The following is a 14,855-nucleotide window of genomic DNA, read 5'->3' on the forward strand; positions in this document are numbered from 1 at the left end:
CCCGGCCCAGATCTCCGTCCGTCGGTTTGTCGTCGATCTCCGTGAGTTCACCGTCAGTGGACCGAGGTCGGCCGACAGCTCTGGCCGCAAGGCTCGCACGTGCAGTGCAGCGCACGTGCAGCGCTCCTTCCTGGAGCGGAGGCCGACAGAGGGCGACGGGTCTCGGTCCACCTTAAGGGCCCGCGCCGTGCCGGCCGCTCTCGCGGGTTCCCGGCCGCCGCCCGGCCTCGTGGTAGGGCGGGGCGTCCTGCAGTGCCCACTCCCGGCGCGCGGTGGCGCTCCACGCGGCGCACGTCGGCGGGCGACGCTCTGGCCGCGCAGCCCCGGCCCTCCCGGAAGCGCGAGGTCACGTGGAGCGCGGGCGCTGCCCAGGAAACGCGGCGCGATGCTGTGCGCCCGGAGGTTGGGCGGCCTGCGGGCCGGGCTCCGCGTGCGGCGGGTCAGCACCCGCTGGTCCCCGGTGGGCGCCGCCTTCACCGTGCAGCCCCAGGGCCGCCGCCTGGACTGGTCCGGCGAGCGCGGGGTGAGCGGGGTCTGGAGGCGCGGGGGGCGGGGGGTCGCCGGTTCGCGGTGACCTTGGGGTCCCCGCTCTGAGGGGCTGGTGCCGGGGGCGGCCCCGCGTGCGGGTCCGGCTTCTGCCCGCGCGGACCCCTGCCCCCCCGGCCCGCCCGGGTGAGGCGGGCCCGCCTGTGGTGTCACTACTCCGGGACGGGCCTCGGTGGTCAGTGTCGCTAGTCTCCCCCTGATGCCCGAGACGCCCTTGTCAGTTTCTTTTCGCCCTCGTCTGGCCTCTCCTTTTCCTGTAAAACGTGGGACTGGCCTTCGAGGCGGCGCTGCCCACCGCGGAGACCCTCCCCGTCGCCGCCTCTTGGTTGTCCCGGCGGTCTGTCCGTCCGCACGCGCGCGGGGTCTGGCGTGTCGCAGACACTCGTGATGGGGTCCTCCTCTCTCCAAGCTCACTTTGTCGCAGTCTGGTTGATGCACAGTGCGGTGTTAGTCTCCGCTGCGCACCGCAGTAGCTCAGCTCCTTTTTCACGTTCTCTTCCATTGTGCTTGTCGCAGGATGTTGAATGTGGCACCCTGGGCTCTACAGTAGGACTTGCTGCTTGTCCATCACTTCTGTAACAGTCTGCAACGGCTGCTGGTCCCAAACAACCAACCTCCTCCCCGCCCAACAACCCGCTCCTGACACTGAGTTAATGACTGGATTGAGGGCGGAAGGAAGGGAATCTTGGAAGGAACTCACCTGTGCCTGTTTTACTTTGCATTTAGGGATTTTGCTCAGTTTACATTGTTACTCTCGTTTTTTTCATGATTATTTACTGTTGCTTCTCTTGGAAAGATAAATCGGGGATGTGGTTACAGTTGGCCTCACAATTGAGTTTTTCATATTTACCCCCATCCCACTCCCCCCCCCCAGTTTTTTTGTTTGTTTGTTTTAAAACTACCTTTGAATGAAATTTGCTGCACAAGCTTTTTTGGGGGTAAATAACGCTGGTATTGATGTAATCAGTGTGAGAATCAGCAGGGCATGTGGGTACTGAGCAGAAAGGCATGAAGGGTTATGAAATAGAACTTCATCCACATGAAAGGTGGATGAAATAGAACTCTTTTTAGTTTTATTCATTTTTCTTTTATACATCGTTATTTTAGGTGGTGATAGCAGATTTTCAAATATGTGAGTTGGCTTTTATTTCAAAAAAGAAACCTTAAGGCGTATGTAGGTTTTCAACATGGCCATAGCTGGTAGGCTGAGGTTCAGAATTCCTGAGAGGAGTGTGGGGCAGTGTACTGAGAGGTGACAACAAACAGTCTGTGATTGAATCAGATTAGATCACTGTAAAGACCAGAAAAGGCTTTGGCCCTGATTCTAGTCTGCCGTTGTCTTTATTTTCTCCAACTCAGTGTATTTTGAACAGAAGTTAACAGTCTCTTGCCTCCAGTCCTGCAGAAACTGTGGGCCTGACAGGCCTCAGTTTCACCTCTTCGTATTCCCTGCAGTTGGCAAGCATCTACACATCTGATCTGCAAGTTTGGCTTGTTAGTTTGCCTCATTCCTGAGTTCCTGCCTATGTCAGGCCCTGTGTTGGGTTGCTGGTTAAACTGATGGAAGAGCAGGGTTCCTAGTCCTGGTGCTGGCCTTCTGCAAAGAGACTTACCAATGCAAGCTGCAGTCCATGTGCAGAGAAAGCGTAGGCTTTAGTCCCGTCTCTTGCACTTGTGACCTAGTGACCGCAGACCTGTTCAACCTCTGAGAGTGTGTTTCCTTATCTGCAAAAGGAGAGTGGCTAGTTTGTGCCCTACAAGAGCTCCTGAAAGTCCATGGTGCACGTTCAGCACGCACTGCATGTGTAAGAAGTGCTTGTGGGTTCTGAGTGATAGAACACTGCCTTGCCGAGTGTTGCAGCACATGTGATTGAACCAGTGCAAGAAGACAGTCCCTCCCATTAGATTAGTGATTTTTTAATCTTTGTCAGGGTGTTGAGATCCTTGTGGAAAGTGTAGCATTTGCTGCCAGTTTCAGCCTGTGACTTGGTTTGGCATGTTTATTCGCTCTTTTAAAGATATGTACGTGCTCAGTCGTCCACTCGTGGTCCCTGTTGCGTTGTTTGTGGAGTGCTGGGTGCCGTGTCCTGGACCTCACTCAGTGCCCAGCAGGGTCCTGAGAACGGAGTCCCCTGGTTCCTGGGTCCGAGCATCTATTAACCCCCTGGGTCCCGTGAAGACATTAGGCCAAGGAGGGGTAAGAACTTGACGAGGGTCACACAGCAGATGGTGGTCACAGCTGCCACCTGTTAAATGCTTTCTGCGTGCCAGGCACTGCTAGAATGTTTTTTAAAAATGTGTGTCATGTAATCCTGGCTGTTCTGTGGTAGTGACAGAGCTGGATTTTGAATGTGTATTATTCTGTTTTTTTTTTTTTTTTTTTCCTATAAAATAAGAATTGAAGAAAAATTCCATTCCAGTGTCGTGTACGTGGAACATCTCGGGGAATGTGAGAGGGATACCTGTGATGACAGTTGTCGTGATGATAAGAAATACCAATGAAAGCTGAGATTTTGTGTATGAGAAAAGTGTTTGTCTATAATACCCCCAGTTCACGTCCTCTGTTCTCAGTGGGAGCTGTTCTTTGGGTTCCAGGGTCTCTTTGGCGTTCCTGAGCTCAGTGCCCCAGAAGGATTCCGCGTGGCCCAGGAGAAGGCCCTGAGGAAGACGGAGCAGCTGGTGCGGCGTGTGTGCGCCACGCCGCCCGGGCCGCGGACCGTGCTCATCTTCGACGAGCTCTCGGACTCCTTGTGCAGGGTGGCCGACCTGGTGAGTGAGGGGCCGGGCCGGGGCTGAAGGCCGCCTCTCCCACTGTTACAGTTTCAGTCCAGGTTACGAGGTTCGGTAGTGGACTGCAAGGTGGAGAACATCTGAAGTGTTTGAGAGCTGTTGGCCATCGTTTGTTATTGTGAAGGGAGCTATTGAATGGAAAGAATGTACAGGGAAAGGTCACAGTTAGAACTTAAACTTGAGTATGTGCATGTAATCAAACAGCTGTGTAACGTGCAATGAAAGAGGGATTACTCACGTGGGGAAGAGTCTTCATGTGACAAAGGATCTTCATTTATGAGAACTTCTACTGGAATTCTAGTAGAATGCTTATCTGTGCATTTATAATAAAATTCTTATAAAATAGGTTTTATAAACCTGTTCAGGAATATCTTCTAGTTCAAAATAAGGTGTTTACATCAAACGATGTATAAAAGCGTCTTTCCCCCACACTTGGAGTTGAGATGGAAGTGCGCGCAGGTCTCTGCCAGCTGAGTTGGGAGCTGGGGTCCTCTCTGCCAGGGGCCGCGTCTCGAGCAGCCCTGTGGGTGAAGACATTGTTGGATGTAGGGGCCTGCAGGCCGCAACCCTTCCTGTCTGTGCAGCTGTTCCTCCATGTTCATTCTCTATGGGGCCCCCAGCCAGAGCCAGGCACCAGGAACACAGCCCCATGAGGCAGACATAGACTCCAAGCGTGTGGTGGTTGTGCTCTGGTGTGGACTGCTCGTAGCTCTTACACCTGACTCTGGCGAGGGCTGTACCTGGATGGGCTGATTTAACCTCCTTGCACATCTGCCTTCCAACAAGGAAAGAGGCACTCGGAGGATAAGTCCCCCGGCCTGTGAGCCATGGATCTGGGCCTGAGTCCAGACAGTCTGACCGCAGAGACCGTGCTCTCACTGCTCCAGGGGCTGGCTGCCACCTCGGCCGGACAGAACCTTCCCTGGAGCGACAGGAAGGTCGCGGGTCCATCCTGTGAGGCGCCGTACAGTGCGGTCAGCTCTGTGCAGGGCCCGGCGCCGTCCTGTGTTGGCCCCGTGTGCGCGCAGCCGCCTCCGTGGTCGGGACGCGTGCCTCTTCCGTCACCCAGCTCTCCTTAGGGCCACACCCACCTCGCTTCTCACCTGGCGACCTCTGACCTGGCCTCCGTGCCTATGGTTTGTCGTTTCTAAAGTGGCAGGTAAATGGAATCGCATTTACCTTTTGAGGTTGACTTTTTCCCCAGCACAGCAGTCCCCACCTCTGCTTTTTCCTTTTCTGGGAAGTTTCCTTCCTCCTGCTCTGGGCAGTCCTACTCCTGATTATTGATCACCATGCAGTCCCCAGTGCAGGCGTCCCACTTGTAAAGAAATGGACAGGATATTCCTCCTGAAGGCTTTTCCTGGGAGTCGGGTGAGCTATGCTTCCAGCTCCTTCAGTTGCTTCCTGGCTGCTCTGGGTTTGGGTTCGGGTTCTGTCCCTCCAGCATGCGGTTGTCCCAAGGGAGTGTGACAGACGTGCTGTGGGAACCTCCTCTGCTTGGTCGTGTCACTGGAACCTGAAAGGTAGAGGCTGTCGGTAGGTCTCACTTACCTGAGAGCAGGTGTTGGCTTTGTGCTCAGAAATCCCAGAACTTGCTGTGTTCGTCATCCTGGCTCCACTTTAATTCCAGTGTTCCATCGTTTGTTACACATTTTCACTCCTGCTTTTCCCTAGACGATTTTAGCTTCTCTGCTCTGTAACTTGTTCTATTTTTAAAGTTTTTGTGTTTATGAAGTTTGATATTTCATTCAAAAAGGCTAGGATATGACTTATATATGTACAGTTCAGTTCAATCACTCAGTCGTGTCCGGCTCTTTGTGACCTGATGGACCGCAGCATGCCAGGCTTCTCGGTCCATCACCAACTCCCAGAGCTTAACCAAACTCATATCCATTGAGTCAGTGATGCCATCCTGCCATCTCATCCTGTCGCCCTCTCCCCTTCCTGCCTTCAGTCTTTCCCAGCACCTTTTCCAATGAGTCTTTTCCGGTGAGTCTGCTCTTCGCATCAGGTGGCCAAAGTATGGGAGTTTCAGCTTCAGCATCAGTCCTTCCAGTGAATATTCAGGACTGATTTCCTTTAGGATGGACTGGTTGGATCTCCTTGCAGTCCAAGGGACTCTCAAGAATCTTCATCTTTGGGTAAAAAAAATTTAGAGAACATTATTCATATTTGAATTTTTAAGGTTTTGTCTGCTAGTAAGATCAGTAACATAAGGCATAGATTTTATAAACTACATTTCCCACCTACTGGTCCTTTGTTTTCTTTTTCTTGACACAGTCCTGTGTAACAGTATTGCTTACCTTAAAATGGTGTTTTGAATGTTAATGTTGTTTGTAAATCCTGCAGCATGGAGACAAACGGTCTGTATAACTTGCTGTAAACTTTACGCAGCTCGCTTCTCAGGTGCCGTTCTACTAATGCTGTCCTCCTGTCGTGTCAGATGTCGTCTCAGGCTATGGATTTAAATGTTTCTACGTTGAAAACTATTTGATAATAAAATCAGGAAATTTTACCTCGTGGTGATTTATTTCCTGTTATGCGCATGTTGTTTTCATGAGAATGAAGAATACATGTAGTATTTTGCAATTTCCCCGCATTTTCCCCGGTAATTAACATGAAGTCTAAAATCTAGTTTTGCACATTTGAAAAAGAGGATTCTAGCTTAGTTAAATTCTAAAGTCACAATAGCGGCCCTAGTCTTGTGCCGGCCAGGCTGCCCCTGGGAATTCATGTTGATTTAAAGGCAGCCAAGAACATACCTTTGTCTTCTGCGCAAAGGCTGGAGTGCAGTTCACTCAGCCTGGAAACCGCACCAGGCGTCTGTTCAAACAGGCAGAGCCTCCCAGAGAGGCTCCCTGGAGCCAGGTCAGTGTCCTTATGTGAGAACCGTGGTGTGAACGCTAGAAAGTACTGGATTATTTGAAAACAGAGTGTGCTGTTTTGAACAATACAATGAGGAAAAATCTACTTCATGTTTAAAAGTTGGTAAAGGTTTTCTTTGGATGAAACCGACTCGGTTCCCGGGAATAACGGGATTCATGAATGAGCAGTGAGAAGGAGAATTCCAGGAATGGAAATGCCCGGGTGAAGCCAGACGGCACATTTTCATTTTCTCCCTCAGACCCTGGGATCGCCCTCAGACCCTGGGAGCGGGCTTCCCATAAATGTTCTTCTGGTTTTGTGTCTCCTTTAGGCCGATTTTGTGAAGATTGCTCACCCCGAGGTGGCGTTCAGGGAGGCTGCGGAGGAGGCTTGTCGGAGCATCGGCACCATGGTGGAGAAGTGGGTGTGGGCTCCCCAGGGGTGCTGGCCGGGGAGGGGTGCCCGCCACAGAATTCTGGGCTGCTTCCCTGCCTGTCCCGTCACTCGGTCCTCATCCTGTCGACGGCTGGCACGGTGATCTGCTCTCGGGGTTGCTGTGGGAAGGGGAAACGGTGACTAAAATGCCTGTGATGGGGGTGGGGGTTGGGCACAGCGGACGCCCGGGATCCTCCTCCCCCTCGGTTACGGGCCCTTTAGCATCTTGGGCAGGTGGTGGCTAAAGCACTGTCACCCCGATGCCGGGTCTGCAGGGTGAGGCCAGCGGCTTACCTCCATGTGGTGGCCTTGCGGCCCCCGGGGCTGGCCCTGGGGAGGCCATAAAGGTGACGTGGGTGCTGCAGCAGGCCGGGCTGGGGGGGAGTTGATCGTTTTAAAGTGATTCTGAGGTAAACTAAGTGTGCTTGTTAGGGTAACAGGGAGGGGCAGGACGCCCCCGGGAAGGGTGTCAGGCTCCCATCAGGGCCTGCGTCTCTGAGACCAGAGGCGGCTGGGAGAGGGGGCTCCTCTCCCCCCGGGGGCTCCTGGCGGGGCCTGGGGGCTGCCTTGCTGTCCCCACCAGCAGCTCTCACGGTTTTGGGGACGGTGGCTGTGAAAACTGGCTCCTCGATGGGTGAACTGGTCGCTGCAAAGCTGGGACCCCGGCATGGTGACGGGACAGGAGCAGGGGCTCCCCGGAGATGAGCAGGAGCCCCGGGCGCCGGCCTGGACTCTTGTCTGCCGGGCTCCGGGTGCAGCCTGCCCTACGGGCCCTGCGCTCCTGGCTCCAGGGCGGACGGCAGGAGCCGCGGCCCGTGGAGGGGTGCTGTCGGGGGTGTCGGCCCAGTGTCTCTGCCTGGCCCCGCGAGGCTGGCTCTCGCTGGAGGTGGGCTCAGGCCCTGCCTGTTCTCCTGGCTGCAGCTGTCTCCTGGGGCTTTGGGCGCCCTTCTGCCGCCGGGACACGGTGTTCTCGCACGCCGCCTTCCCTGTGCTGACAGTGGCTATGCTGCTCCTGATCGGAAGAGGAAATGAAACAGTGGCCCACGCCTTTGGCCTCTGGCCACTTGACACTGTTCTCTTCATGGAAAGACAAACCAGAAGGTACTAGAAAATAATTTAATTTTTTTCGTTTGTAATTTTTCTAGGTTGAACACAAATGTGGAATTATATCAAAGTTTGCAGAGGTTACTAGCTGATAAGAAACTTGTGGAGTCCCTTGATCCGGAAACCAGGTACTGCTCGTTTGTGTTCACTGTGCTTGTGACTTTGGTGTCTCTGCCCTCAGAGCCCATGTGTCCAGGCGGTTTCTTCCAGGTGACGGACGCTGCTCAGATGGCGTCTCACCCTGTCCTCCTGCTTCTCTTGGTCCTGTCGCTCCAGCAGCCTCTACTCTGCCAGTGGGTCCAGTCAGCATCTCCCAGCCGCTGGATGGGAGGCTCCACGAGGGCGGGGCCAGGTCTGACCTGCTCCCTGCGCATCTCAGCATCTCCCCCAGCCGTGGAGGCACTGCAAGGCTGACCATTCCATTCAGCTGCGTTCCTAAAGTTCTGTCATGGATACAGCAGAAGATAGAAGCAAATTGGATTCATTTACTGGTGAATGTCCAGATCCTTGAGATGGTCAGCTTTGATTCATACCCTTTATTAGTTGAGAAGACCTCTTTTGAAGCTCAATATACAAACATACTTGATATAGGATTTTGGATATTATATTTCTTTGCTCAGATGTATTATAAAATATCATAGTTTGTCATTAACTCATCTGTGTATTATTTGTATCAAGGCACAGAGATTAGTTTTTTGTGTGAGGCTATTTGTGCTTGTATATTTTTTATTTACGAGACACTTGCTTGGTTCTTCCTGCTTTCTGTTCTCCTGCCTCCACCGTGCCTGTGACCCCGAGTGAACCCTGTCCCCTGGCGTCTTGTGTTGATGTGGTGTGTGGGTGACGTGCTGGCTGAGAGGCAGGGAAGGGCTTTTTACCTGTCTGCCTGTGGACAGGTATCTGCAGTCCTGACTCACTTCAGCGATCCTGACGCTCATGGTACAAGTGAAGCGGGCCGCACCAGCACAGTAACCTGTCTTGATCGTGACTTTACTGTTACTACTTTTGTTAGCGAGGTGGTTTGAAGTTGAATGCCGGCTGTTTGTGCCGGATTTTACTCAGCTGCTACTGGCTTTGAGTAACGACGGGTATTCATGATCGGACTTTACTGAAGGTTTGCTTTCTTGTATTTAATGTATAAAAATGGAAGTGGACTGGCGGACCATTTGAGGTACAGAGGACTTGTGCTAATTGGACATGGACCACATTTCTATTACATTTCTTTCGTATTTATTTTTGGCTGCCCTGGGTCTGCACTGCTGCTCGTGGGCTTTCTCTAGTTGTGGCGAGTGGGAGCTACTCTCTGGTTGTGCGTGGGCTTTGCATTAAAGTGGCTTCTCCTGTGGGGCACAGGTTCTGGGGCACATGGGCTCAGTGGCTGCAGCTCCCAGGCTCCAGAACACGGGCTCAGTAGTTGTTGTGCACGGGCTTGGTTGCCCCTGGCACATGGGATCCTTCCAGATCAGGAATTGAACCAATGTCTCCTGCATTCGCAGGCGGATTCTTCACCACTGAGCCACCTGGGAAGCACACGTTTCTCATAAATGCCAATAAGATTTTTAAAATAACAGAATGATAAACACATTGAGAAAAATAAGCTGGGTAGAAGACCCGTATTCTGGAAAAGAAGGATGACGTGTGAGTGGGCGGAAACAAGACTTGAAGTGATGATTACTGGGCTGTCACGGCGCTTGTCCATCACTGGGAGCGGTGGCCAGCACCCAGGAGGCACCTCGAGAGAGACGGAGGAGCCTACAGTGGCTGAGACAGAGCATTAGAGACTCAGTATCCATCATGACAAGGTCCTGTGCAGAAGAAATGGGACCATCTTATATTAGTGCCTTCCTTGAAACACTAGTTCTGTGAGGTATCAGAGTATTGCCAGAAGGGACCTATTAATCAGTAAGTTTGGAAATCACGCATATTAATACATTTTCCTCTCATGGAAAATCTCAGTAATCAGTCTCAGAGAAGCCCGTCCATAAAGAAACCTATTTCACTTGGGGTTGTCTAGAACCATCAAGAGCTTCCTTGTTTGCAGAGAATATAATAAGCACAGTCTCCAGAAAACAGAATGGAGGGCAAGTCGCAGAGTCATGAGAGCCGCAAAAGCTGTGAGGTAGCATGGAGTACACTCTGGAGGGCAGGCTGCAAGCCTGCACACGCACACGTACCCATCCATCCTGGGAGGCGTGAAAGATGTTTAAATGGAGAAACATGCTGTATTCTTGATAAGGAAAAGAAATGTCAGTGTTCTTTTCTGGTCTGTAAGTTTGATAGTATCCAACTTACATCTAAAGAAGGTTTTTGTTGTTATTTAAAATGATTTTGAAGTCATAAAAAATATGCCAGGACAAGCAGGAAAAATCTAGTAGAGAAAAATGCTACAGAGAGAACTTGCACTGATACTAAGATGCATAAAAATACTGTATTTAAAACAGCGTTATGCTTACACCTGGAGAGTCCGCTAGTTCAGTGAGAGACTAGAGAAAAGTCTGACCAGACACAAATGCATAGGATTGTATTTAATACATGAGAGAACATATCTGGAAGGAAAAGCTTGGTTTTCAGTAAGTGATGTTAGGCCAATGGAAAAGTAAATTAAGATTTAAATATTGAAAAAAAGAGAAATCCCAAAACTGTTGATAACTTGGAGTGTGGAAGATCTTTCTTCACATGAGATCAAAACCAGACCACAAAAGGGAAGATTGATTTGATTGTATGAAAATTGCAAGCTTTGCTCTAGCAAAGCCCTTCCAAAGTTAAGAGTCAGGATAGACGATAGGGCTGGTGTTTGTTTTTGTTGTTTAGTCGCTCAGTTGTGTCTGACTCTTTGTGACGCCATGGACTGTAGCCCACCAGGCTCCTTTCTCCATGGAATTCTCCAGGCAAGAATACTGGAGTGGGTTGCCATTTCCTTCTCCAGGGGATCATCCCAACCTGGGGATCGAACCCAGGTCTCCTGCATTGGCAGGTGGATTCTTGACCACTGAGCCACCTGGGAAGCTCAGGACAGGTGTCACTTATATGCTGAAGGATTAATATAGTTACTATGTTTTGATGCCTTACACATTACCTAAAAAGAAAGAAGTGAACTGTCTTACAGAAAAATGGGTGTTCTTTTCCTGAAACCCTTATCCACAAAATAGGGAAAAGCAACAGATGGCTGTTAAATGTGGAGCAGTGTACAGTAAGTGTATACTGGTAATAGTTCTGTTCATTCAGCGTATCGGCACGGTCATCAGCGAGATGAATGTCCCTACTGTGAAAAGTCAAGGAAAACAGCAGAGTAGATCAAATATTTGGAATACTTAGTTCCAGAAAAAAGTAGTTAAAAAAAAAATGCTACTGACAGAAAGACATGTTCCAGTTGAGCTGGGCTCCCACCGTGTAGCAGGATTAAGAAGGAAGCAAACCATCCTCCTGAGCCCACGGACTCCGCTTCCACCATGACATCAAAGAGTGACGCTCTGAGTAGCTGCCGCTGGCTGGATGAGAAACTGAGACTCTGGTGCAGAAAGCCTTTGAAAAACTGTCCAAGCATAAACCATTTTATCTTTTTAATGATTGGGATTTAGATGGAGTTGAGATAAGTAATTATCACAGTGGCATTCACAGGTCTGTGCTCTGAATAAAGGAGTAAGCTCCTACATGAAAAGCTAATCATAGCTGTTTTTCATGTTCTGCAGAACACATCACATGATGGACTTACTTCAGTGTAGCAGTCTTTGCCCAGGAGCAGCGTGGAGTAGAGTAGGAGGCGTGGCACAGGCCGCGTGCACACGTTCATGCCAGCAGGCGTGCGTGCGTGTGTGGTCCACAGTGCTTGTTTGCTGCTCGAGTGTAGTGTGCAACAGGTACTGTAGAGGATAGACAGTTGAAAAGATGTCCGTTTCCTCTAGGGAAAAAAATGCAGAAAAAATGGCCTCCTTGGAGTACTCACTCGTTTCACTCAGTGTAAGGCCTGTACAGTCTGCATGATGTGTGTGATACCGTGTAGTCCCCCGGGGGGCGTAACCCCCGGCCAGCCAGCCGTTCTTCCTGACTCCTGAGACGTGAAGCTCCTGGTTTCAGAAAAATCATGTGTGTGTGTGTTGAAACATCTGGCATTTTGGCAGTAAGGTTGAAAAGGACGGATTCATTTTGCAAAATACTTATTTTTGTTTAATTATTATTACCTATTCTAACTTGGCGCTTATTGTATTTACAGACGAGTAGCCGAACTGTTTATGTTCGATTTTGAAATCAGCGGAATCCATCTAGACCGAGAAAAGGTAACTTCGTGTTTCAGCTCCTATTGTTTTGCTGGTACTTGGTTGGTGTGTTGTTGATACCGTTCCTGAATGTTGAGTGCTCTCTGAAAGTTGGCCTGTCACCTCAATAATTCAGAATCAAGGCATGATTCCAGACAGCGGGGTGTTTCGGGTGTCGTGGAGGTGGGGTGAGATGGGCTGTGTCAGGAAGGACTGCGAGTGAGGAGGAAATCTGCAGATGAGTGTCTCCACGTGGACGCACAGAAGCGTCGTTGAGACGCAGTGCGGGTGTGTCGTCACGTGATCCCTGCCCTGGACACACCTGTGAGATCCTTTCTGGTCGCTTCCGTGTCTCTTCTCTGGGGGCTCCACTCGGACAGGGCGCAGGGGACGTGGCACACTTTCTAAGAGAGCTCAACATAAAGCTGCCAGCATGACCTGTAAGCCACAAAGGCCTGTGTTCTTGCTGTATTCTTTCCAGGTTATTCCTTACTTACATTTTAAGTTCTCGTGAATATAGTTTAAAAGTTTAAATTAGAGGAAGTGTGTCGTTAAGCAGTCGTATAATAAATACAACAGTTTCAAAGCGTTCGCAGAGCTCCAAGTACTGTGTGTTTGCATGTTTAATTCTCCTCGAAGGATGAAATGACATGCTTAGCATACTGTTGGCAAAGTCAGGAAACAGTTTTTATTTTTCCAGGCGTTGTAACAGGTGATCACTTCTTTGGAATAACTAATTGTATCACTTTTTTGTTTTAAATAGTAAAGGCTTTGAGGAAAAATTTTGAAACCAGCGTGTAATTTCCAGTTTTCATTGTCTTGTTTTTCCCCTGGTCACCAGTAGGTGGTGACAGATGGCCATGTCAGAAACAAAACAAGCAAAGAGTAATCATCTGAAAAGTCATTTTTCCCATGAAGTTTGATTTTTCTATACTGAAATGTTTTGTTACTAAGTTACAGTTCATTTTTTCCAGTGTCTTATCAAGGGTACACCTGCTCTGTTCATATTTATATTTATCTTTTAAGAAATACACTTGGTCATCCTTTAGGGTCACAGTACAGTTTAGAATCTGTCCATAGCCGTTGCCCCTTCCCCTGGAAGGCTTGCCTGTGGTGTCACCTGAAGCCTGTCATGAGTCCAAGGCCTGTCTGACCGTCCCGTGATGAGTAACTGAAGATTCCTCCTTGTCCCCAGGAGGCCTAACCAGTTACGTGGGCGACGATTTTTAAGTTTGATCCCAAACATGGGGTGCCCCGGTTACGGCACAGATTCTCTCAGGAGGCTGTGTCCTAGGGGTGACCGAGGAGAAGGTCCACCCCGCTCTGTCCGTCATGACTGGTGGAGACTGGAAACTGCCAGATGCACGCCTGGGGGCTGTGGTCTCCCACCCGACCCCTGAAGCGGGTCCAGCCCAGCCCCCCTCACCTCTGGGCTGCTGCCCTCCTGTGGCCGCTGCAGCAAGCCTGGCCGAGCTTTGCAAGTGCCCTTCACCACAGTTCACTGAAGAGCTGCGTTAATTGCACCTTCCTTCCCTTGCCCTTGTATCTCACCTCTTAAGGCTGAGTCTGGTTTCTGATCTATGCCTCAGATACTGTCATATCAGACAGATTCATCCAGCCCACTGCCCCCTGCCTCTCTTAACTAGGGTGTTTTTGGAGCCAGGGAAGGACTGTACCTCCCATTGTTCATTTCACAGACGTATTGTATAACCTAGACATAAAATAGAACTCTGGGAGTTAGGTACATCTGAAAGTATAGAAGCACCGTAGAACCATTAGGATAACTTTTAGGTGAGGATATTAAATACCTACCAAAAGTATAGAGTCAGCATTTGTAGACAATTATTGTGTATTAAACATTTATGATGCAGTATTTGTTATTCATTTTATCACTTAATTAATACCTTATTAAATTATAATTCAACTTTAAATGTTGACTGGCATCTTTATAGATTACTAATTTGTTGTGAAATGTTACTTTAAATAACTTGACTGCCCCCACATACAGCGTAAAAGAGCTGTGGACCTGAACGTTAAAATCTTGGATCTGAGCAGCGCATTTCTCATGGGAACCCACTTACCCAACACGATTGAGAAGCGCCTCCTGCCGGAACGCATCCGGCATCACTTTGAGCTGGCCGGGGACCACGCGGTGGTGGACAGTCTGCGTGCAGAAGCGCCCGACGACTTGGTGCGTGGGCTCCATCCTCTGTGTAGTTCTGGCCTCGTCTGGGGCCGTGGCTTGTGAGCCCGACATTCAGGGGTCACGTGATTACACCTTTAAAAATATATTAATGTTTACTAAATACTAAAAATTGAACAGGGATGATTAATTCTGTGACAAACTGAAAGTGAAAGTTGCTCAGTTGTGTCCAACTCTCTGCGACCCCATGGACTGTAGTCCATGGAATTCTCCAGGCCAGAATACTGGAGTGGGTAGCCTTTCCCTTCTCCAGGGGATCTTCCCAACCCAGGGATCCAACTGGGGTCTCTTGCATTGCAGTCAGATTCTTTACCAACTGAGCTATCAGGGAAATGCTTTGAATAATGAAAATGGTTGATTATTCCTGCTGTCAAGAGTTCCTCATTTTCAAAGAATGGTGAGCGACAGCAGCGCTGGCCATTCCGGGGACTCATAGTCTAATGCACGCAGTCTCACGTCACCTGGTTGGCGGTGTCTCACATTTGCCAGGTAGAACCTCGGCCCCATGCCCCTCTGCCCATAGTGGAGAACTCGGGCCAAGTGCGATGTGTCTCCCACACTCGGTGATGAGCCTAGAAGCTTCAGCCAGCCTGTGCGAGGCCTTGTGTTTAAGCATTGCTCACCTGCAGAGTAAAGTGGTGGGAGGTAGCGTGTGTTGT

General features: G+C 50.1%; 1 protein-coding gene across 1 annotated transcript in view; it reads left to right on the plus strand.

Moving 5' to 3' along the window:
* The first annotated feature begins 370 nt into the window (after positions 1–370).
* The window catches only part of MIPEP (mitochondrial intermediate peptidase), a 79,919-nt gene continuing 65,434 nt past the window's right edge, over positions 371–14,855 (plus strand). The window contains exons 1-6 of the mRNA XM_027973663.2: positions 371–523; positions 3,142–3,315; positions 6,533–6,621; positions 7,782–7,868; positions 11,951–12,014; positions 14,002–14,184. Coding sequence (XP_027829464.1) covers positions 386–523; positions 3,142–3,315; positions 6,533–6,621; positions 7,782–7,868; positions 11,951–12,014; positions 14,002–14,184 — 735 coding nt within the window. The 5' untranslated portion in view covers positions 371–385. The remainder of the gene's footprint in view (positions 524–3,141; positions 3,316–6,532; positions 6,622–7,781; positions 7,869–11,950; positions 12,015–14,001; positions 14,185–14,855) is intronic.

The sequence above is a fragment of the Ovis aries genome, chromosome 10, assembly GCF_016772045.2.
Source record: "Ovis aries strain OAR_USU_Benz2616 breed Rambouillet chromosome 10, ARS-UI_Ramb_v3.0, whole genome shotgun sequence".
Taxonomy (NCBI): Eukaryota; Metazoa; Chordata; class Mammalia; order Artiodactyla; family Bovidae; genus Ovis; species Ovis aries.